Source organism: Rattus rattus, chromosome 1 (assembly GCF_011064425.1).
Source record: "Rattus rattus isolate New Zealand chromosome 1, Rrattus_CSIRO_v1, whole genome shotgun sequence".
NCBI lineage: Eukaryota > Metazoa > Chordata > Mammalia > Rodentia > Muridae > Rattus > Rattus rattus.
In genome coordinates, this window is record NC_046154.1 from 209,084,100 (window position 1) to 209,108,366 (window position 24,267).

A 24,267-nucleotide genomic window follows, 5' to 3' on the forward strand; every position below is an offset into this window, starting at 1 on the left:
TTATGTTAAATGTATATTGAATGAGTGAATGAATGGCTGATATGTTCATGGAGGACCACAAATCAGAACTGTTACCCATAATTGTTCCTGTCTGAACAAACTGAAGGGATGGACATGGAGAGGAGCCTGAAGAAACGAAGGTCCAGCGAGAGGCCCAAAGTGGGATCCAGCTCCAGGGGAGGCCCTAAGACATGACACCGTTACCAAAAGGGACCTATCATGGCTGCCCTCCAAAAGACCCAACAAGCAGCTGAAAGAGTCCGATGCAGATATTTGCACCCAATCAATGAACAGCAACTGGTGACCCCTATGGTTGAATTAGGGAAAAGCTAGAGGAACCTGAGGAGGAGGGCAACCCTGTAGGAGGACTCACAGCCTCAATTTAACCTGGACCCAAGAGATCTTTTCAGACACTGATCCACCAACCAGGCAGCACACATCAGCTGAGATGAGGCTGCCAACACATATACAGTAGAGGACTCCCAGGTCTGGGTTCAGTCAGAGAAGATGCACCTAACCCTCAAGAGACTGGAGGCCCCAGGACATTTAGAAGTCTCGTGAGTAGGAGAGGCATCATCCTGGAGATGGGGGTGGGTATGGGATGTAGAACAGTTGTAGGGTGGACTAGGAGTGGAATAAAATCTGGAGTGAAAAAGAATCGATCTTTATTCTCTGAGAATTTCATAATGCATACAATATATTTGTTTTATATCCTCTCATCACTCTCCTCTCCCTGCCTCTTCTGAAATCTACCCCTGCCCCCCTTCAGTTCTTCATCTTTTTATTTTAAACCTTGAGTCTGGTTTGTGAAGCCAATATACTCATTGGTGCAGAGCCATGCACTGGATTGTGGGGGTCCTTACATTGATCACCATCTTAAAGAAAATTAACTCTTCCTCCTACAGAAAATATCAACTGTCAGCTCCTCAGCTAGGGTTGAGGGCTTATGAACCCCTTCTCCCCAAACCTGGGATGTTGACTGCCTTGTTCTTGTGTCAGCGACCAGAGTTGCTGTGAGCTCGTGAGTATGGAGGCTCTGTCATGTCCAGAGGATACTATTTTGTTCCAGTTCTCTCTAGATTCTGAGCCACCTTCGTCTCTGGTCCTTGAGTGTGGGGAGTGGGTATGTGATACTGCAGGCACTTACTGCCCTTCAACCAGTTGCCTGTTTCTGGGTTAACTATGACTCACTGCATAAAGAAACATCTATCGGGAGGCCGGAGAGCTACATTAATGTGTAAGTATAGAGGTACAAATTCAAGAGGAAGAGAAACTCACATTAGTAAGTCATGGTAAAAATCAAGTCTTAGAAACAAATGATCTGGTAGCTGCCCTCTGGGTGAGGAAGTGTGGTGGTTAAGTAGGCTAAGTCAGTGGAATGACCAAAACTGTTAGAAACAGTTTTGTGCACTATACCATTTCTAGGCTGACCTGAGCAAGACCCTGTCTGAAAAGAAGAGGCGGAGGAGGTAGAAAGGGAGAAGAAAAAAAAACACAAAAAACCAAACACACACAAAAACCCAAGAATAATTGTGTTATAAACTAGTTTATGGGATGTGTGATGTCTGATGAGGTATATAATTTCATACTCAGCGACAGTGAAGTTGAATTGTGTCAGTGTTTGCCATTACTGTTTGAAACACAAAAAGTCGGTCAGTGAAGTGAATCTCTATGCTTGAGTGAACCGATAAATTGCTGATGACTATGGCAATGTGGACAGAGATTGCTGGATGTGTGTGGGCACCGAGCGACGTGGACTTTGGATCTAGAAGACTGTTTTCTTCCCCATGCACACTGAAAACTCACTTCCTTCACCTACTTACAGTTGAGTTGCGTTTTTAAAGTTACTTTTTATTTAATTCTGTTAACTAGTTCAATGGTTGTGCTGTACTACATTTCACTGAAAATATTAAGTGACTTTTATTCACATGTTTCAACCCTACCCTACAATGCTACTATGGCTGGCTTTTGTTTGTTTTGCTTTGTTTTGGTGTTAGGAAGAAAACCATTTTCAAGCATATCAAAGAACAATTTCAATCTTTTAAATGTGCTCTTGCTTGTCCTGAAGGCAATTTGGTGGCTTCATCACCCGCTGACTCTTAGAACCTCCTGGCGTTTTCAGTTCTGTCTATCCTAACTGTTACCGAATTTCCAGCTTCCTTTGCTTAGATCCTTTCCTCATGATCAGTTTTATCTTGAGTAATGTTCATCAGTAATCCCAAGATGAGTATTCCTTCAGTGCATATGTTAGAGTGATTTTCCTCTTTACTCTTTAGAAATCTTTGTTATTGGTATTCTCCTCTGACTTTATAGCTTTTCTTCCATGGAACATGAGCTCTGGCTGCTTGGGTGTCTTGGATGGCATACTGTTTTGCTTTATAAAATTATAATTTTGAGTCCTCAGTTCAAATCTCACAACCACAAGGTGGTTCACAACCATTTGTAATGGGTTCTGTGATGCCCTCTCTTGGTGTGTCTGAAGATAGCTGCACGTAGTTTTATACATAAAACAAATAAATAAAGTTTAAAAAATTATAATTGACTGTCATTAGAAAAAGTGCAGTTATTGGGACTTTATGATCACTGCCTTTTAGAAGTAATCATTTTTATCTAATTCGTTGATGTTTCTTTGGAACTCTTAGGCAGTTTTATACAGTTTAATATAGTTTTTAAATATTCTGTGTTTAGGTATCTGTATAATCTTTTAAAACCATGTTCTTTTTTATATATGTTTAGATGTTTTTGTTTACATATATGTCTGTGTTCCATGTGTGTGCCTGGTGCCTTCAGATGCCGAAAGGACTGTGAGACGCTCTAGAACTGGAGTCAGAGCTGCTGAGCTGCCGTGTAGATAATGGCCGATTAATCCCAGTCCTCGGGAACAGCAGTCAGTTCTATTAACTCTCCTGGCCCTTTATCTATAATTCCTAATACTGGATTTAAGAATTTTAATTCTCTATTGCTTCTCTAATAATGTTTATGAAAATAGCAGTTTTCACAAAAAAACTTAAAAATATTGTTTTTAAAAGTTATCTGTAGGGTTATATGTGTATATGCATGAAGCTGCCCAAGAAGACCAGAGGCATTGGATCCCTTGGAGCTCAGTTACAGGTGGTTGTGAGCTGCTTGATGTGGGTGCTTGAAACCACACTTGGCTCCTTTGTGAGAAACAGTACAGTTCACACTGCTGCACCATTTCTACAGCCCTGTGCACGCTTTTGTACTCACAACTCTCCACTTTGTACATAGGAGTACAGTGAATTTCAGGTAAAAACAGGCATCTGGTGTCTTCAGGGCAGCCTGTCTTTGCCAGTTTTGACTTTCAGAAGCATGGTTCTTCTTTACTTATGTTCTCCTTACCCATCCTCAGAGGCATCAGTTCAGGCTTCTTTGATGGAGGTCTGACTTCATGTCCCCTTTCTTTATGTTTCCTTGTTGTCTTTAAGGATTGTCACACACATTTCTTTATCTGAGTAATCTAAGGTTATTTCCCCACTGCAGATCAACTCTTTTTGATCTTCAATGTTCTCTCTGTCTCTGTCTCCCTACCAACTCCCTCTCTCACAAGTCAGCAATATTATTGTTATTACTACTAAGGATCTAATTTTGAGCACCAATACTATCTGTTCTTACGTGCTCCTTAGTAACTCTGTATGCAGTGTAAGCATATTAAGACTATATAGTGTTACATGCTATCTTGAAATTTTTCTCTTTTAAAACTGTAATAGTTAGTATCTGTGTGGCTAGTTTTGTCCTTGTGTCATTAGTGTTTCCTGTACATATTTTCTAAAATATAGAAATTCCAAATTTAGACTTTAGTTTTGTAATGATTCTTTTTGTGTACTTTGCTCTTTTAATGCCTATTTGACCTTCAGTCCAAATCTAAGATGTCTTGTAATTTTTGTTTTTGTTTTTATGATTTTGTTTGTTGCATTCTATTTCTCAGATGAGTGTTTTCTTTCTTGACCCGCTCTGCCCTCTTGGGGTATAGCATTCTCCAGTTAGCATTCTAGCACAGGAAATCATCTGTTTGCCTGAATAAGTCTATATTTCTATTTTACCATTTGTCCTAACTTCATTTTTGTCGCTGTGGTAAAACACCCTGAAAGGCCACCCCTTTCCCTAAAAGCAACAACTTCAGAGGAGAAAGGTTTATGTATGGATTGCAGTTCTAGGTCAGTTTATTCAAGGCAGGAACTTGAAAGCATCATGCCTGCAGCCTTTCTTTGTTGCTTGTGATCAGCTAAGTTTTTCTACTCTTATGTAGTCTAGGCCGCCATCTGGGAATTGGAGCCACCCACAGAATCCTGGAACTTCCTTTCCCTATCTCCAGATATGCCCAGAAGCCAACCTGATCTAGATGATTGCTCTTTGTGACTCTCTTCTCAAATGATTCTGGGTCATGCTAAGTTAGGTATAAATTTTTAGATTGAGATTTCTGTAGAATTTCAAAGCATTGCTTAGTTTCTTTCTTGCTCACATATCAGACCCGTTGAGGGGGTTGATGTCATTTTTGTTATTCAGCCTTTGCATGTTGCCTCTTTTTTGTTATGTGTCTACTGTTTTGGTATTAACTCAGAAGGTCCTTCTATTATAACATGGACACTAGCTGGTATAAATATGTGTATGTATCTTTATTTGATAGGACTTATCTATCTTCTACTTCTGGCCTACCATTTTGGGAAATATTTTTGAATTATTTCTTAGATGATTTTTTTCCCTACTGTTACTAGTATTGAGGATTGAACCTTGGTCCCCATATACATGCCAACCAGGAGCTGTTCTGATGAACCATCTCGGTAGAACTCTAGTTTTGCATGTAACAGGCACTATCTTCATTAGAACCGCTGCAATCACTGGCAAGACACATCTTGTAGGAGTCTTACACTTTTAAATGAATTGGTATAGACTGAAAGTTTATGAAGTTGGAGAGAAAAAGTGGAGCGTGCTTGTTTTAAGTCTCTTTCTTCATCTATGAAATTTGAATTAATGTAAATTACATACAAATTATGATGTCTTGCAAAGCATAGCAGTGTTGACTATATGGAAGAGCTTGCTATCCTGTGTGTGTATGTATATGTGTGCATGTACACATATGTGCTTATTTGTTGGAGTCAGAAGAGGATATTATATACTGTACTATTTCACTGTCCACACTATTCCTTTGAAATAGGGTTCTGTCCTGAAGGTTGGCTTGGACTCAGAAAATGTCCTAGGTTCTCCCTTTAGTAAAATCTACAGTGTTAGGTCAGACCTGCTGCCACAACTCTGCTTAACTGGGTATCTGATTCTCAAGCTTGTATAGCTGACTCTTTTACCCAGTGACCCACATCGCCAGCCTCATACATCCTTTATAGTAAGGAAAAATAGGGTTTAAAGACTTTCTCTCCCTTATTCATTTTGCCAAATCTGTATTACTCTAAGCCTTTGTTTCCCTCTGTGTAAAATGAGAACAGTAATTGTTTTCTTATTTTTGTGTGTGATAGATAAATAAATTAGGCACAATTAAGTGTTTAGTCAATGCTAGATACTATGATCCCTATACTGCTAGCACTACAATTATGTAAGTGTTGCTGTCATGTAATTTTATTGGCTATTATTTAAGTGTTTGCAGTCATGGCAATTGAAAATTTGAGAAATGTACAACATTTGGATACCACTTTATTGGATTCAGACATTCTTCACATCTATTACAGAGCTCAGTTCACCTTCTGTTCTCAGGACGACTACTATAGTTAAACACATACTAAACATGGCAAATTAACAATTAATTGACACACAATTGATGACTGTCTTAGAGTTTCTACTGCTGTAGTAAACACCATAAGTAAAGACAACTTGGTTTGGTATACTTCCTGGTAACAGCCAGTCACTGAGGGAAGTCAGGACAAGTACTCAAGCAAGGGCAGGAATCTGGAGGCAGGAACTGAAGCAGACACCATGGAGGAATGCTGCTTATTGGCTTTCTTCTTAGGGCTTGCTCAGCCTGCCTTCTTATAGCATTAAGGACTATCAGCCCTTGGGTGGCCCCACTTATGCCATCAAGACACACCTGTAGGCCAATCTTAAAAAGAGGCATATTCTCAATTAAGATTTCTTATTCTTAGATGACTCTTTCTTGTGTTAAGTTGAGAGAAACCAATCAGGACAGTGACTAAGGTGAAGATTAGAAATTGGGGTTAGTATTTGAGAAGGTTTTAACACATTCTCCTTTCAGTCATTTTGGAATCATTTATCTTGTTAAAATCTTGATCATTGGGTTTGGGGATTTAGCTCAGTGGTAGAGTGCTTGCCTAGGAAGCGCAAGGCCCTGGGTTCGGTCCCCAGCTCCGAAAAAAAAGAACCAAAAAAAAAAAAAAAAAATCTTGATCATTGATTAGGAAGAATTTCATAATTTTCACAGAGATAATCTGTATTTAGAAAAAAATATGTGATACAGGAAGCTTATTTTCAGAATCATATATAATTAAAGTCTTGAAATATGAAGGATAATACTTTGTATTTCACTAAATTTTGAGGCGAGGAACAGAAGGGAAATGTTTATACTCAAAGTGAGCAGTTGAAAGAAAATTACTTCTGGAACAGATATGACACTGTTTAATACTTAGGTTCCTGTGCTTATTACCTTTTGTTCATGGTGCAGAATTTCATTAACACCTCTAATTCATGATATTCTAATCCATATAATGAGGATAGTAATATTTATATTACAGTGTTTTTTTAAAGACCGAATTCATTTGTATGTATAAAACAATGCAAGTTCTCAGTAAATGCTAACTGATTACAGATCTTCCTGTGAAATTTAGTTTTCATCTCCAATCTATGAATAAAAAACCAAGGATAGCAGTATCTATATTATAGTCTGTAGAGACTGAGTTCATTTGTCTAGATAACACATAGTAAGTCTGGAGTACATGTTAATCATGAGAAGATCCTTCACCCTTTTACTCTTCCCCCATCCTCATCAGAATTATATTCTGTAAATTTCTCTGCTTGTTTCTTGGCTAGTTTATATTAATAAGCATCATTCAATAGAGATATTAATGTCTACTCTTTGATTGATAAAAATTTCTTTTGTTTTCTTTGCTTGAACCTTCTTGGACTTTCTTGTTTTTTGTTTTTTGTTTTTTTATCTCCTCACTCAGGTAGTTTTTTTGCCAAAGTAAGTTAAACTTGTTTCATAATGTACAATTTATTATGTATTCTAAAACTAAATATGATTTTTAAACTTCCTCTTGAATTTTATGTTATGATTTCTGCATTTAGTTTCATGTCTTGAATCCTACTAATCAAGATCTGTTCATAAATATAGTTATGAGAGTTCAACCATTTATTTAAAATTGCATCCCCTTTACCTTTTAAATACTGAACTCTGCAACTTAACACAAATACTGTAAGAACATCTGAGGTAGATAATTAAAGTATAATTAACTTTAAATACCTTGGTGAAGGAATATAAAAATTATTTAAATTCAATCAGCTAGTACATTTGCAGTTTTCTTTTATTAGGTGTGAAATCTAAGAATCCCCTGCCAACTCTTGAGGGCTCAATCCAGAATGTTGAACTGAAGTACTGCAGCACATCATTGGTCAAATGTGCCTCTGGGACCTTGGGATCAATAAAAATTTGTGCCAAAGCCCCAGGTATGTGCAGCTGGACCGTGTAAAACTTTATTGCCTGTGTAGGAGAGTCGGCCTTGCCATTTACAGGGAGCATTTGCTGAAACAAGAATTTACTCATTGTTCCTATGAATCAGAGCTTTTCATTGTTTTATTTATACTTAATACTTTTAACAGTGCAGAGATGATACTTACTGACTTTACCCAATTAATTTTCATTTAAGGTGAAGAACTTTGCACAGTTATTAGGAAAAAAATTAAAAGAATATTCTTGCAGTTTCGACAGAAATGTGGATTGTGTATGATGATTAATTTAATATTGAATTACGTGTTAGCATACTAGATTTAAACACAAAAACTGGGTGTGACAAAAGTTAGGTTGTAATTGTACTCCTCTGTTTTGCAATGCTTTGTTTCATAGTGTTCTCCTTACGCTATATGCAGTTCTCTCAGTAGACCTACATCCCATCACATACTAGTGTGTGTTTGCTGAAGTGTATTTCTATGAATTTATGTTATAAATTGTTTTGAACATGATCTGCATTCCTTAGCAAAATGTCAAAGTTAATTTTAAAACTTAAAATAGCTTAATCAGTCAGTGTCTTTAGGTTACATATTGGCTTGAGTACCAGCTATTCCTGAGCCATTATTTTACTGATACATTTTCAGATCAACCATTCTCAAATTACTGTATTCCTACATATGAAATATTATTTAGACATATTCTTCCTCTTTTAAAACTTTGTCAATCAACATTTCTATTCAGGTGACAGTGGAAAAGAGAAGTTGATTCCCTTGCTTCAGGGTCCTTCTGACACTAGAGACCTTCACAACACCAAGTGGCTTAATGAAAGTAGAAAGCCTGAGTCTCTCCTAGCTCCAGATTTGATAGCCTTTACCATCCAAGTTCCCCAGTACATGGACTACTGCCACCACCCTGGTAAGTCAGTCCCGTCACGCTTCCTTCAGTTTGTGTTCCCATTTTTTTGTATGCAATTTTAAGTCATTTCTTTGGGGATGAACTGTTGGGATCTTCTCTGTAGTTCTTCTTTTCTTAGATTCTACTCATTTCATTTCACTGTTAATAAATGAAGATTTTGTAAGTTAGGATTTTATTTTCCCATTATAACCGTTTATTACCCCAAACTTCCTGTGTAGCATGTAACCACAAAATTGTGTGCATGTACCTGCATGCAAGTGTGTGTGTGTGTGTGTGTGTGTGTGAGAGAGAGAGAGAGAGAGAGAGAGAGAGAGAGAGAGAGAGAGAGAGAGAGAGAGAGAGAGAATATGAGTTTTAGACTACAGCCTTTTCTCTAATCTAGATTTTCTAATACACATGACTGTGACCCACAGTTTTTCACATTAAAACCTCACATTTAGCCCACTTATAAATTATTAAAAAGTAAATGATGTTGATAGTGAAATCAACAAAACCTTACAAATCAAAATGACTCAGAAGTTGTGATTTCATTACTTAAGGTCCTGTTGTTATTTATTTGTTTGTTTACTTATTTATTTATTCATTCATTTATTTCCATTACCATGTATCCATTTCTATAGTAGCAGAATCTCAACTGTCATGTTGAGAGGCAGCTTCATGAGGATGAATGGAGAGTAGGGCAGAAGGAAGCTGTGGGAAGTAGAGACCAGTGCCAGCCATGTACACAGTAATGTGCTTAGTAAACCTAGGGTAGTCAGTCAGTGAGGCTAAAAACAAGGGTTCCTTAAAAGAAGTCTTAGAGGGAATTCACCAGTGAGCTTTCAAATACTGCATAAGAAGAGGTCTCTGTTAGCATTATTCAATGAATACTGTAACTTGGAGCACATACTAAGACAGTACAGAAGTGGAAAAGGTTGTAATTATCCAGAGAGTGTAGGCGGATCCGAAGGAAGCAAGCAGGTGCACAGACTCAAGGCTGTAATAGAGATGTGAAATCAACTGTTAGTCTGTGTACAGCCGAGAGATTAGTCACAGGTCAGTGTGGAAATGAGTAGTTCGAAACGCTAGTCTTAATATGCCTTACCGCAGTGTTATCAAAGAAAACACTCTTCCAAAGGAGGGACTTATGTACAAGGCAGAATGCCACTGGCACACAGCCAAATACCCAGATTATACAGTCTATACAAGACCCAGCGATGGCTGCACACAACTAAAGCAGTCTGAATTTTGCCAAAGGCATTCAAAATATACTTGTGAGAGAATGGTGGCTCCTGTAACAAATGCTGTTGGTAAAAATGAATGCACACACACAGAAAACCAAAAGTGGATTCCTAGTCCCTCTCTCTGCTTTTTAATTCAACTCCAAATGGATGAGAGATGTAAGGATTGAAACTTTGAACCTGTTTGGGGTATAAAGAGAGGACACATTGGCTCCATACGACGCAGAGCATCCCAGCAATAACAGGAGTGCGTAATGGAGCAACTGAGAAATACGGTCACATGAAGTCAAACAGCTTCTGCCAGGACCTACTCCACAGGACTCTGAGTAGCTCAGAAATAACAGAAACAATTGGTAAATACGGTCGCGTGAAATGAGGAAGTCTTTGTACATCAAAAGTAATAGTCAGCAGGGTGAAGAGACTTGTACAGAGTCAGAAAATCTTCTCTAGGTATCAAAGGAAGGGCTGGAGAGTATTGACATGTGAAATACATAAGCAACAAAAACAGGATGTCAAAAAAATAGTCCAATTAATAAGTTGGCAAGTGGACAGGACAGACACTTTTAAAGTGCTGAAGTACCTAGGCCAGGAGGCCTCTGAAAACACGCTCAGAGTCCTTACCCTTCATGGGAAGCCAGATCCAAACTATCCTGCAAGTCCAACTCATCCCAAACAGCACTTTTTTCTTTTTTATGACATCTAATATAAGTGCTGTATAAATACAGTATTGAGCAAATAGTGACAAGAAAAAAATACTTGCAACGCTCTTTCAGAATTTTCATCAGAAAGAAGACGAAAACAAAAGTTCCGTGCATGCAGGGAAAGGAATGATAATACAGTACAGTACAGTTAATGTCGTCTGTGAAACAGAACTGTTGATGGCTCTGCTATACCATTTCTAGATATGTGCCTCAGCGAGTCCTCTTGGCTCACTGCAGACGCACTGCTGTCCATGCTTATTTTCATAACAGTGACAGCCAAGTTGTGGGACCAGTCCACATGCTCCTTAGGAGATGGGAAGTGACAGAGTGGCACGTAATGTGCACGCGCGCGCGTGTGTGTGTGTGTGTGCGCGCGCGCATGCTCTCACACTTTGAAAATTATGACATTTTCAGAAAAATGTTTTGAAATGGTGATAATCATGGTGTTGAGTATGGTTATTGATACAGAATTTGGTGATAGAGTGTGCTCTGTAGGAATACAAAGCAGTCATGAAAGACTCTCAGTTTATACTCCAAATATTTGGGTGCTGTATTTCAGTCTCTAAGCCAGCGTCAGGAGACCCTTTCACACATGGCCCTGTTCTTGTTGGCCTTTTTTCCTGTTGATGATTTTTAACACCTGTTGTTTATTTTTTTTCTATATTTGCTTAGTCCTAGTTCATTCTCAAAATCTCTCTCTAGTTTCTGCCTCTTCAAGGAAGCTTTCTCTGAATCTTCTCCATCTCCCTGTCTCCCCACCCAGTTTGAATAGGTCTGTTATTGTTTGTCATAGTGGTGTGCATATATTTTTGTTGACAGTGCATACTTGCATAATCTGTCATCACCACCTGACAGTGATTTCCAGATTTGTCACTGGTTGGTTGTCACATTTCCTTCACGTCCTCACATGACATGTAAAGAATGCTTGAGAGGATTTCATGCCTGATGAGTATTAAATGAACATTCATGGCAAATGGTCTAAGGTATGCCTCTGTCTGACAGGTAAAAAGTACGTTCTTCATACTGCTAGCTTTCTCACCCTTTTCCTCTCCATGTTTCTGTTACACTGCTATAGCATATCTGTCGTCATCTTCCTCTGGTAGTTTTAATTACCACTAGATAGCTTGTTCACTGGATTGTAACTTGCATTGTCCTGGTCTTTGCATAAAACTTACCTTCTCAGCATTCCCTGCACATCTTCTGCGATCTTGCCTTTTCCATGGGAATCTTAGTGTCTATAGGCCTACTTTGTGTTGTTTACAAATCCTGAGAATAAAGGCACTGATTGACTTTTGTTTTCAGTTATCAGTTCAATGACGTCTGTATAGTTGCCATGCACACACACCATTTGTATATACACACTTTGGAATATTTTTCAGGAAGAAGGAAGAACAAAATTATACCATTTTCAGAAAATGTTTTGAAGTGATGCTTATCATATTTAATGTAAGCAGATGAATATTCCTTCTCTCACATATTAATAATAATAATGATAATTATGATGATGATGATGGCTATACAGTTAAATTGGTGATTATTTGGGAAATGAGGAGGAGAGAGAAAAGATGAAAAGAGCAACAAAGAGCTACAGTGTATAGGTAGGTACACACAGACACACATCAGACACAGCACAGACACACACACCCACACAGACACACATACAGACACACAGACACACAGACATACACACAGACATACACACAGATACACACACACACACACACACACACACACACACACACAGACATACACACCCATTCAGACACACACACGGAGTTGCAATAAAATGAAGCACTCTGACAGTAGATAAAGTCCAATAAAGTAAAGCAGTATACTTTTCTATTTTCTTTAAAGAAGGTTTTAGTTTTATGATAGTAGTATATTAAGCACAGTCTCTTATCAAAACCTAAATTAAGATAATAGCTATGGATAACAGATTTTCCCAAGTATTTTTAAGGCCGAGTCTCTTAAGTGTCCTGCTCATACACCACAGAAATAGCCACTGGGGGAGCATAGGTCCATTGGAGCATAGCTCCAACACACTTTATTTACTAAAGTGGAAAGTAGTTAGTGTGACCTTTGGGTTTCTTTACCCCTGTACAGAGAGGTAGGCTTGGTGATTCAATGAACTATCTTTTTGTTAATGTCTGTTTAATCATGTTTTAAAATATGTATTATGTAATAAGCATCTTTGAATCATCATTCTTGCTGTAGTTTTGGTTAGAATCTGTATTTGGATCATGGGATCACTAGGGTATTGAGCTCACCTGACAATCGGGTCTGCGCTGCTGTCTAGTAAAGCATCCATTGTTCGAATCTACCATATACTTTTGTGTTAAATGGAGTATTCTAAGTTTTGGTGTGCTATGAACAGAATTAGAATAGTTTGATGACCTAAGCATATTTAAATATATTTTTTCATAACAATATTTGTATTAGTTCTCATAATTTAAAACCATTCTTACAGTCATAAAATTTTATCTCACAAAATTTCAAAACAATCTAAAAACCAGTTGGCCTAAGATAAATTGTCTGTGATGCTTATAGCACTTACCGGGTGACACTTTATAGTTTTTCCTGTTATTGAGGAAATTCACACCATCTAGATTAGATTTTTATATGGTGGTGTTTTTATGTATTTGTGTGTAAGCACTAATGTAATTATATATTTCATTTTAAAAGAATTCTTTTGCGCATAATTTAGTCCTTAAATGTGATGCGTTTTAAATTATTATTTCTTTATTCAAGGCATTTTAAAATTCAAAATTTCTGCCCACCTTGGAAATACCATCCACATTCCTAGGTTAGCATACATGGTAGGGAACTCATAAATATTTTATAGAGCCAGTTTCAGTGTGACTTTGATTAATCTTTTGAACAGGACACTGGATTTGAATTGAATGTGTGTGTGTATCTGGGCCTGGGGTATCACTGATGTTACAGCCAAATCAAGTCAAGGTGTCTGAAAAGAAAGGTAAACAGTTTATAACCAGTCTCCCCAGACTGAAATATCAACCTCTCATTGCTGGGACCCATCTGGCTTAGACTTTTGCAGGTCCTGTGCGTGCTGTCTCAGTCTCAATGATTTTATAGGCGTGTCAGTCCTGTCGTTCTGAAGAAATAATCCTCATCTCCTTGGTGTCTTCCTTCCCCATTTGTTCCATCATTCTTTCCACTTCTTCATACACTTCCCCGAGGGGAGGGATTTCTTGGCGACATCTCATTTTCCAAGGTTACTTACTCTCTGTACATTGACAACTTGTAGGACTCTATTTTTTCTTATCTATTGCAGGAAGAAGCTTCTCTAACGATGGCTGAACAAGACCCTGATCTTTGAGTATATCAGAGTGTTCTCAGGAGTCATTTTATTGCTATACTCCTTTAACAGAACCGTAGGGCAGGCCCATGCCCAGTAATAGGTGGCGACACAAAAGGAACTCAGTGCTATTTCTGGAGGTTCTCGGTCTCACAGTGCTTTGTCTGAGCATTTGTGTTTTCCACTTTTAACCTTACAGATCATTTGCTTATATGTTATAATTTCTGATTTTGCTTATGGGTTTTCTCTATGGGTAAATGTGTTTTTTCTTCTTTGTCTATGTTTCTTATGCCTTTTCTTTGGCTCTTTTGTTTGTTTTAATTTTATTATGATTTATTGTTATTTTAATTCCCCTTTCATAGTCTAATGAGAGAAAGAAAGTGTGTGGATTTGATGAGGAGGAAGTGGTTAGGATCGGGGAGGAGTAAAGGGAGGGGGAGCCATAATCAGAACATGAGAAAAAAGTCTATCTTCACTTAAAAAAAGAGGAGCCTCCTTTTGTCTTCATAGCATAGTTGAAAAGCCTTGTTTAGCCTTTGAAATTGTAGCAACTTGCTTTGCACCTACCTGCTTGCATCCTGCACTTAAAAGACTGTTTACAAGGAAGGACTTGAGGGTTCTTGTGGGATCTTAATTTGCCAATTCAAGTTATTAGGAGTAGACAAACATGTTTCTGTGGCTTTTTTTATATGTAGAAGTATTTTATCACAGTAATTTATTTATAGATAATACTTTAAAATGTTTTATATGATTTTGTCTTTTTATGTCATGTTTTGCCCCTGTATTGCATCTTTTCTCATGTAGTTGACTCTTAAACAAAGACAGCTTCCCATAGTTTATGTCTATGAAATATTATGAACATCCATGGGGAAAAGGCTTTTTATTGAATCCTATAGAATTTATGCTAATTTACTTTGTTCACCACTAATAAGACGTCCTTTAAAATCTCTGAATAACTTTAATTATTTTTGCGAGCTGAATTACAACCTTAATTTCCCTCCCTCCCTTCCTTCCTTTCCTTTCTCCCTCCCTCTCCCCTCCCCTCCCTCCTCCCTCCCTCCCTCCCTCCTCCCTTAATGTGTATGTTGGTTTAAGTGAACTCTTCCTTTGTGCATCTAACATTTGAATACTTGATTACCAATTGGTGGCTATGTATGGGGAGCCATACATAACAGTATGTCACTCAGAGGAAGCTTTGAGGTCTCAAAGCCATAAGCCATTTCCAGTTCCTTTTCTCTGCTGTCTGTTTGTGGTTTAAGATGTGAGCCCTTGGCTTCTGTTTCAGCCACCACATTTGCTGCGTCTTACTTAGCATGGTGACTCTCATCCCTTTGGAATCATAAGCCCAACCAAACTCTGTAAGGTGTGCTGGTCATGGTATTTACCACAGCAGCAGGAGTTAGCTAATACAGATCTTATCAGGTAGCCTGGCCCGACCTTGAACTTGAGGTACTTTCCCCTCATCCTTACTGAATGCCACTGCACACAGCACCAGATTTTACTGTACGATACTCAAAGCACTATTTTCATCCTGGAGCTGGAAAGGTAGAATTGGGTATTTTCAGTTCCATTCTGCAGTGATGTAAAAGGAAGTTCTTTGTAACACAGTGTTTGCCAGTCAAACATAATATTGCCAATTTAAGACATTGTTTTTCTTCTTCAGCGCAATTAACTTCATAAACCAGTATCAGGGTTTAAATTTTATCATGTCTTCATGAATGGAACAAATTTTATCTATTAATTATCAAAAATTGGGATGGGGGATTCTTGTTAGTGGATAGTCAAAATTACAGTTGTGGTCTCTGGAGATGCAGTTCAGTTGTGTCACCTATTGGTGACAACACACACCATGCAACACTCTTTGTCAGATAGAAATTTCTAAAGAGATCTAAAGGAGAGGTGGTGCTCTCATTAGGGAATGTCTTGTTTCACCAGATTCTCTTTCTAATGTAAAAGTAGGTGGATTGCCTTAAGTTATGGTTTTAGTAACTTTGACAGGACATTTGACTCCAAATGCGTATATCTTGGACCAATTAAAGACAATTCACATTTGTGATTTGGGTATAAATATGTACAAATTATACCCATCTATCTTACTGCATTTCCTCTGTCTTCCCTGAGGACGTTACTGTGGACGCTATCTGTAATTGTTGCCAGTTTCTGTCATATTCCCACTGGGCTGCTAGTGCAGAAGTCTTGTCCTCTTGATGACAGAGTTTGCCCAAATGACTTCATGCTCTGAGCATTTTCTTCCAGGAGTTAGAGGTGAAATGTAACTACAGCTGAACAGAGAGTCTATTTTTGTAATTTTGGAGTTCGGGCTCTGTTATTGGAACTAAATGAAGAGATGCAGGTGTTCTCCAGTCCAAAGCCTTTGGGAGTTTTGAGGGTAAATGTTTGAAAAGAAAATGCATGTGTTTCCAGAGTCAAACAGCAGCTGTGAGACAAGGATTTATGTTTCTCCTCAGAACTTTGGGATTTCAGAATGTTACATTTAATCACAAACACAGAAGGGGGAGTGAATGTTAAAGATGTTATGCATAAAAGTAAGTTTACTGATCTCTTTACCATGCAAAATATTTGTGGGAATATGTGAACAGTGTGACTTCTAAACATGAGGTAAACAATTTCTAAAGGATTATGGTAGTTACAGGATATAGCATTTTGAAAATATTGTGTTTGTAATACATTTTTATCCCATTAATTAAACAGTCTATTTTCCATTTAGAGAAACACACACACACATGAGATTATATTTGTGGAAAAAACATTTTTGATTTTGATTAGCTTTTTATGTCAAAACTTTTCAAGTCATAACAATCTTTTAAAACTAACATATTTTTAAATATAGTAAGTGTAAGTCTCTATAACAACAAATTTGAAATTTGACAGATATTGATTCTTAGTTATATAATGTACACAATATAAGTATATATATGTATATACATACATATGTACTTAAAATGCTTTTTCAAATCATGAAGTTACTTTGTATTTTAGTTTCCAAAGGACTACCTTTCAGTATTTATTTGTTTTCTTACATTATTATTTTGCTTCCCTTTTAAAGCTGATATTTTTTGTCTTCCTGAGGTGTGTCTTCTATGTACCCTAGACAGCTTGGTACTAGAGTAAGCCCAGACTGTCCTCAGACTTGCAACACTTCTCTGTCTTTTGCCTCTGATGTGCATGCAAGGATTATAGGATGTGCACAGTGCCTTCACTGTCTTGCTAATTTTCTTTGTATAATAGTCATTATTTATTCATTTATGCAATAGGTACTTTGTTACAAACTTTTTTGTAACGATTGAATAAACATCGTTGCCTGTGGATAATTCTAATATGTTGTGGAGATAAACTGAGTGTCATGGAAGGGGGAGGAAGGGAGTGAGGTGATAAGGAGGGGTTGCATTCTGACATTCTGGGCTCAGCCCTGGCTTTGTAGGTTGTAGGACTTGGAACAGGATAACCTCTGAGTATTGGATTCTCATCTTCAAAAATTAATCTATTTATCTCAGATAGTTTTTGTGAAGATTAGGTTTAATATAATAAACCTATTATGTTTAGTATGTTAACTAAAATATAATACAACCTTCAGTCATTTTAATGAACAAATTGTATTAATTAAATACTTAGTTTTTCTTTTGTGGTATTTCCTCTTTGTTCTGTCATTCATCCTACCTGGTCCCTTTCCATGTCCAGTTTCTCCTCAGTACTTTGTAAACCTAGGAGCGTTTGATTCTGAAACTGGGCAGCACAGCTTTTACCTAACTCCAGAATGCTCCTTCCACACTTAAGTGTCTTCTGAAGTCATGGTTTGCAAGTCAAGAGCAATTTCAATAGTAACAGGAAATTACTTTGCTCCTTTGAAAAGTCCTGGGTTCTGGAATGAAGCCAGCAGGAGCAATCCAGGGGCCTTGTGGGCGAGCACTTCTTTCCCTCCTTATGGCACAGGGTCAGAAGTTAGGCATTTTTTATTGTATGCTTAATAAAAGTACAGTGATATTAAGAGAAAATAGTAGCAGTTTCACGAGTAAGTAGCAAATTAGTGTAAAAGAAATAGTTGGGAAACAGGGTACACGTGGGCTAAGCTGCAAAGCAGCTGTAAAAGGGCTAGACTTAATCATTACTTAAAGTCTCTTTAGGTGGATCAAAAGCCACTATCATTATCCAAGTTTATATTTGAGAAAATGATGTAACTCTTCAAATTATGTCTTAGTTTTGCAAATGCTGGTTTGTGTGTTTAAGGTCCAGTAACACTGACCCTGCAAATCTGTCTAAATTTTGAAATTGGTTGTTTAATAACTTTCTAACAAAACATTCAGAGTTGAAATTCCTGCCAATCTTTGCCTTTCTCACTTTTCCTAGTGTCTGTCTCAAAGGCAGCTGTTTTGTATCTCATTATGATATGATTGGGGGTTCTAAAATATGCAGAGGCCATTGTTGGTATATAAGAAGGAAAAATGCATTCTTGCCATTTGGGGGTAGCCTTACTGTTCACAGATCTTTGTCATCTTATTCCTAAATTGTTAAGTGTGGGAAGAAACATGGACTCTGGCTTATAGGGAATAATTTAGAACAATGGCATACTAATGATTCTTGCATAGGTATGGACAGAAGAGTGCTTAAGTTTCTACGTAGCTCATTATTATTGAGGGAACTGGGGAGATATTACAAAAAGGTCAATAGGGAATAGTTAAAATCCACAAACATTTATAGACCAGTAATAACAAAGTAAATTGGGAAATGTATAAATCCTTTTTATTTTTTCAGTAGTGAGGGAGCCTAATTATACTTCTAGCTTAAGGAGTTTGTTAATATTTGTAACCTATAATGGAGAATTACTTTATATTGCCGTCATTTACTTAGTGTGGTGTGCATGTATGTGTGCATGTATGTGCATGTGTGTGTGTATGTGTGTGTGTGTGTGTGTGTGTATGCGCACTCATGTGAACTGAGCTCAAAGGTGATAAAAAGTGTAGGGGCCCAAAGAACCAGGATCGGATTACTTGGAAGATGTTCTAAGTAGTACACAGCACCATGCTGAAATACATTATGTTCCCCTTATCCCCTTCCTGAATTCCAGATGGCTAGGCCAATCCAATCCTGGATTGTTTAAATATAGGCCCAAGTTAGAAGTAGTTTGGTGAAGGGAAGGTTCAGTGCATGAATGGTAAGTGATATCACCGGCAGAGGGCAGTGAGGAAATAAGATGTTCCTCCTGTCTGACCGTTGTAGTTAAATTGGGCATAGACCTTGAGTTTGACTCTTGAAATCTTGGCACATTAAGACCTCTTCATATAGTTTGGATAGACAAATTTCAGGCTAAGATGGATTTGTTTATTTCTGTGCGTGTGCGTGCATGTGTGTGTGTGTGTGTGTGTGTGTGTGTGTGTGTGTGTGTGTGTGTGTGTGTGTGTGTGTTGGTTGGCTGTAGTGTTTTAAATTAAGGATTTGAGCCTGAATAATTAGAAAGTTCTCTTGGGAAGATAGTTCAGGCAGCAAGTACTTACATACCTGCTGTGTGTACAGTCCTCTGCGTCACTCATAAGGACGTAGCTAATCCTGTACACTCCTGAAAGCATAGCTCCCTTTCCCAGATGTGTGTCTGCCAGTCATCACAGCTTTAGTTTTGTAATTATTTCTCTTTTATATTTATCATGACAATTCAAAAAGAAATATTTAAACTACTAGAAGCCATTTTTTGAATATAAAAGTCAGGAATTCTAACGTTTGCATTTTTACATTTTTACTTTTCACTTGTGAAGTAGAAATCTGAAACCTCAAGGAAATAGTTGAATGAATGAATATAGTAGTTCTACAAACTTCATTATGGATAAATTGTGAAGTAACACAGGTACAAGTATTTTATAGACAGCAATCTCAGAAAAATAAGTTACTTGTAACATGTACAGACATAAATTATAAATAGCAAAATGGATCTTAGGATAACAAAACATTTTGCTTATAGGTTATTCTCCCACCTTCCCTGTTTGAGACATGGCCTCTCTAGATTCCTGATGGTTCCAAAACTCATTATGTAGGCCAGGTTCGTTTCACATTTACAGAGAGCCTGGAGTAAAGGCAGGCACCACCATGCCCAGATTACATGTTTCATAAATGATAAAATGGAGCTGAGAAAGTTAAACAACTAATGGCTTTATTATAGCACCTACAATCCTAGTTCTGAAGTAGGCCGTTGCGAGTGGTCTGAGGTGCAAGTAAAGGATTGCAAGCAGGTCTGTAGGGTGGCCTAGCAGGCAAGAGCATTCGCTGCCGTGGCAGAGCCCTGAGTTTGGTTTATTCACATCAGAGAGTTCACAAAGGCTTGTACCCTCGGCTCCTGGGGAGACAGCACCGCCTTCTGGCCTCCACTGGCTCCTGCATGCATGGCTGTGTACAGCCCCCACCCCAACAAATTTTATTTAAAGAATAAAAATATTCACAGCAGCTATTTATCACAATCGCAAGTGTTTTCGCTGTCCAGTAGGAGTGAAATAGTTCAGCACGAGTCCGTAGATGTGCCTTGGTAAAGCTTTGCAGCCTGTAACAATATTCGATGTCGTTGGAAATGTTCATATGGAAAGTGTATTTTAGAAAGTAGTTAAAAAGCACACGCCGATGAGGACTAGAAGTATAGCTAGTGGCAGAATATTTGCCTGGCCAGCCCTAGGCCCCACATTCAATTCAGAGGACTGCCAAAACAATAGATAAAGTAAAGCGAGATGATGTGAGACTACTTTATCATTTCTCTTGTTGCTGTAACAGACTACCTGACAAAGCAGCTTAAGGAACGTTAATTCTGACTCACAGCGAGCCTTTTATATGACACCCAAACATGTCCTGTGTGATAGAAGGGCAGACTCATCTTCCCAGTGAGAGGCACAGTTCTATAGACCAGCCCCAGACTGAACAAGAATGGAAAGGAAGAAGCTAATGGAGTCCATCATTGACCTCCCTGTTTCTGTTTGTTCTGATCTGTTTCCTCAAGCATCTGTCAGTGTCGCCTTCCCCAACATGGTATGCAGTAGAAAGCAAACATCCAGTTGCTACAGTTCCCTGTCAGCTCCTTGCTCACACAGCAAACTGTAGATACTCTGGTATGTACAGTCTTGGGAAGCCAGGATGTTCTTCCTATAGGTTAAATGTGTAAATGCTCTTTTGAGTAAAATGCTCTCAGTTTTAATGGGCTTGTTGGGATATAATATCATAATTGGTGCATCTGTACATTAAACTCTTCATAGATTGGAGATTTTGCCATTGTTAGAACTAGCTAGCATCTTTAATGAACTATGTGAGAAAACTTTAAAGTTGGTAATACCTTAGCTTTTTCCTTTTTAAAGAGTAGGTCAAAATACTTGCAGAATATAGTAATAAAAAGATACTTTTGTACAGGAATTTAAAGGTAGAAGCATTTCCAAGGCAAAAAGGGCTTGTGGTGGCTGTTCTTTTGGTCACACCTTTATTTCCAACTAAACTTTCTTTTGGCTAAAACATAGTTCATGATTGTCAGCGACATTTGGAAGTTAGGACATCTCCTTGAAATAAGCAGATAAGGGTTGAGAGGAAGAGAAAAGTTGAGAATTTAAAGAGGGGTTATTACTGCATCTGAGCATGCGGCTTTCTGAAACAGTTCTACAGTTGTAAAAGGCAGGCCACGCTTGTCAGTCAGTCTTTGTAGAAAGACAAGAAGTAATGTGCTAACCACCATTTAACAGGTGATGGGCAGTCATTATATGTGTGAAGGTTTCACCTGCATATATATTTGAGCAGCACACGTGTGCAGTTCCTCTGAAAGCCAGAGGCCTTATCATCTGGAACTTGAGTTATAGAGAGTCGTTGGCCGTCATGTGGATGCTGGGAACTGAATTGGTCCTCAGCAAGAGCAACAATTTTCTTAATGCTGAGCCAACTCCCCAGCTCCTTTTTGCTTCTTCTTAATCAACTTATAGTTCGTTAAGGGAGACATAGGGTATGTAGATATATGTTTAAGACAGTTATAAGACATTGAGAGTTCATAGTGAAATTCTCGTGACATGGGAATTGATTGCTATAATCATTTATGGCCAAGTGAGACTTCCATTGTGAACTATGTCTGGAAAAGTGGGTTTTTAGTAACCTTTTTTGGAGGGTTACTAATTCCCCTGTAACCAGAGTTTAGGGAAGGATTGAGAACAAGGGTAGGTTAATATCTGAAAGAATAAGCTCTTTATATATTTTGAGGTTGTGAAATGTTATTTGAAAGTGACTTGAAAGTAATTTTTATTCTGAGTGGAAAAGTCGGAAGGCTTTATCGATTTAGTGTTTGGAAACCAAATTTGGTGGTGATGAATGGCATGGGACAAGGTTAGTAAAATGGTCTAATGAAGTAAAAATGATATTGTGGTTTAAAGAGTTCCACAGATTTGTGGCATAATAATATGTTGGAATCAGTGGAAACTGATGGTTGGATTTGGTGAGTCAGGGCAGTGGCACAGCTGGTGAGTTGATAGTGTGTCTAGAAATCTGGCTAGCCAGAGCGCCTTTCACTAAGAAACAGCAGAGAACCTCGAATAGCCTGCCTTAGATTGCTGTTTGACTAAATGAATTTTAGGCAATAGATGCTTATTCAGCTATGGTTCTGGAGGCTGCCAAGTAGATCCTGAGGTGCTCTTGGTAAGGGTCCTCTTGCTGTTTCCTGAGTAGAGAGAGCTCGGGCACGTGCATCAGACAGGCTAAACTCCTTTGCCCAGATAACTAACCCAGTGCTGCAACAAAGGCCCCACTGGTTGAAGCTGATACTATCTAGGCAAATTCAGCTTGAGCTTTGGAAGTGACCCTGAAACCATAGTGGGAGCAGCACGAATGCTTGCTGGTCTTCATTTGTGTTGAGAATTGTTCTAGGTGTCTACCTAAGCACTTTGAGTCAAGATTACACATTTAACCTTTACCAGGGAGCACAGGCTCTGCAGAAGTTGGTCGTTCAGTCTACCAAATTCTATTAAGTGTTATTTGCTGGCTCCATGCAAGGTACTATGATATGTTCTAATCAGGGCTCTGAACAGACTTGGCGGTAACAATTTTTAAAAAAAGGGCTATATTCTGAAAACAGGGAGAGGACTGATCTGAATGGAAGAAAAGGGTAAATATACTTTGGAAAGGGCTTTCAAAAAGAGATTAAGACTCAATTATTATTCCACATGAGTCTATACTTCCCATTTTAGCATTGCAAATACTTTAAGTTTACATTTTTTTTTGTTTTAAATGGGAGTCATAATTAAATGAAGGCCATGTTATTTCTTTAAAAGGATAAAAATGAAGTTTTTTTCTTGTTTTTTTTTGGTGTTTTTGTTTGTTTGTTTGTTTGTTTGCTTTTTAAATAACTGACAAGCCAGATGGCCTAACTAGCCTCTTCAGGTAATTGTTCCTAGGACATTGTGTGTCCGTCAGGCATGGTAGCACATGCGTGCAGTCCCATCGCACTTATACTTAGATTACTTATGTAGTAGTAAGGGTTTGTTCCCGCAACCCTGTCTTACATTTTAGAATTAAGGTTAGATGAGGGGGAAATGGCTCAGTGGGTTAAGTTCTTGCTGTGCCAGCTTAAGGACCTGCGTTTGGATTTCCCATCACTTATGTAAAAATCCAAACAGTGCAGCACACCTGTAGTAACCGTCTGGGCAGGCAGGGACAGGAGCATCCCAGGGGCTTGACTGTCTAGCTGAAATAATAAGATACACATTCAGCCAGAGATCTTGTCTTAAAAATACAGTGGGGTGCTGTGCAGCGCAACATCTGATGCCAGCTTTTGGGCTCCACACATGCATGCACAGGTTTGTGGTTAACGTGATAATTACCTTGCTTAGTTTTGATACGTTTGTGTAAGTAGGCTGGACTGTGAAAGACACACATTACTTTTCTTCTCTTATGTGGACTCTTAAAAATACATATATGGATGAAAATAACAGAAGAATGGTTGAGTTGGAGAAAGTAGCTGGCAGCCAGGAGTAAGAGATGAGAGTGTGTGCATGGAGGACAGGTACAGACCAAAAGGCTTTGTTTAAAGGAAGGAAAGGAAGTCTGCTGCAGGTATTCCCAGGCAGGTGGGCACTAAGCCTAATGTATGCAATTTAAAAGTCTAGTGTCAACACGATAGTGGTGCAAATATTGGAGTCTTGTTAGAGTGTCTTCTTTCTTGTGATTGTATAGGAATTGCTCTGCTCAGTGTCCAAGAGGTAAGGTATGTTTGTAGATGGCCGCCCTAGAGTGTTATACTGTTCCATAGTTCATGCCTATGCGTTTCTATGTGGAGTTCTTAAGATTAAATTCTGGAATTTAATATACTACTTACTTATCAGAGTAAAGTCATCTGTAAGGATAGTGTAGAGGTTTGAAGTTTAAATTAGTAGACTGGTTCCTTACAGGCTTTGTGAGTCTCCTCCTTAGTTTTTTGTTCTTATTGGTCTGATGGGGAAATTAATAGTAGATATCTTA

The 24,267-nt window shown here is 38.2% G+C and overlaps 1 protein-coding gene across 1 annotated transcript in view; it reads left to right on the forward strand.

Annotated features, from left to right (window-relative positions):
- Positions 1–24,267, forward strand: part of Vps13b (vacuolar protein sorting 13 homolog B) — a 543,994-nt gene that overhangs the window by 128,828 nt on the left and 390,899 nt on the right. The window contains exons 18-19 of the mRNA XM_032914442.1: positions 7,510–7,644; positions 8,387–8,560. Of these exons, the coding sequence (XP_032770333.1) occupies positions 7,510–7,644; positions 8,387–8,560 (309 nt within the window). The remainder of the gene's footprint in view (positions 1–7,509; positions 7,645–8,386; positions 8,561–24,267) is intronic.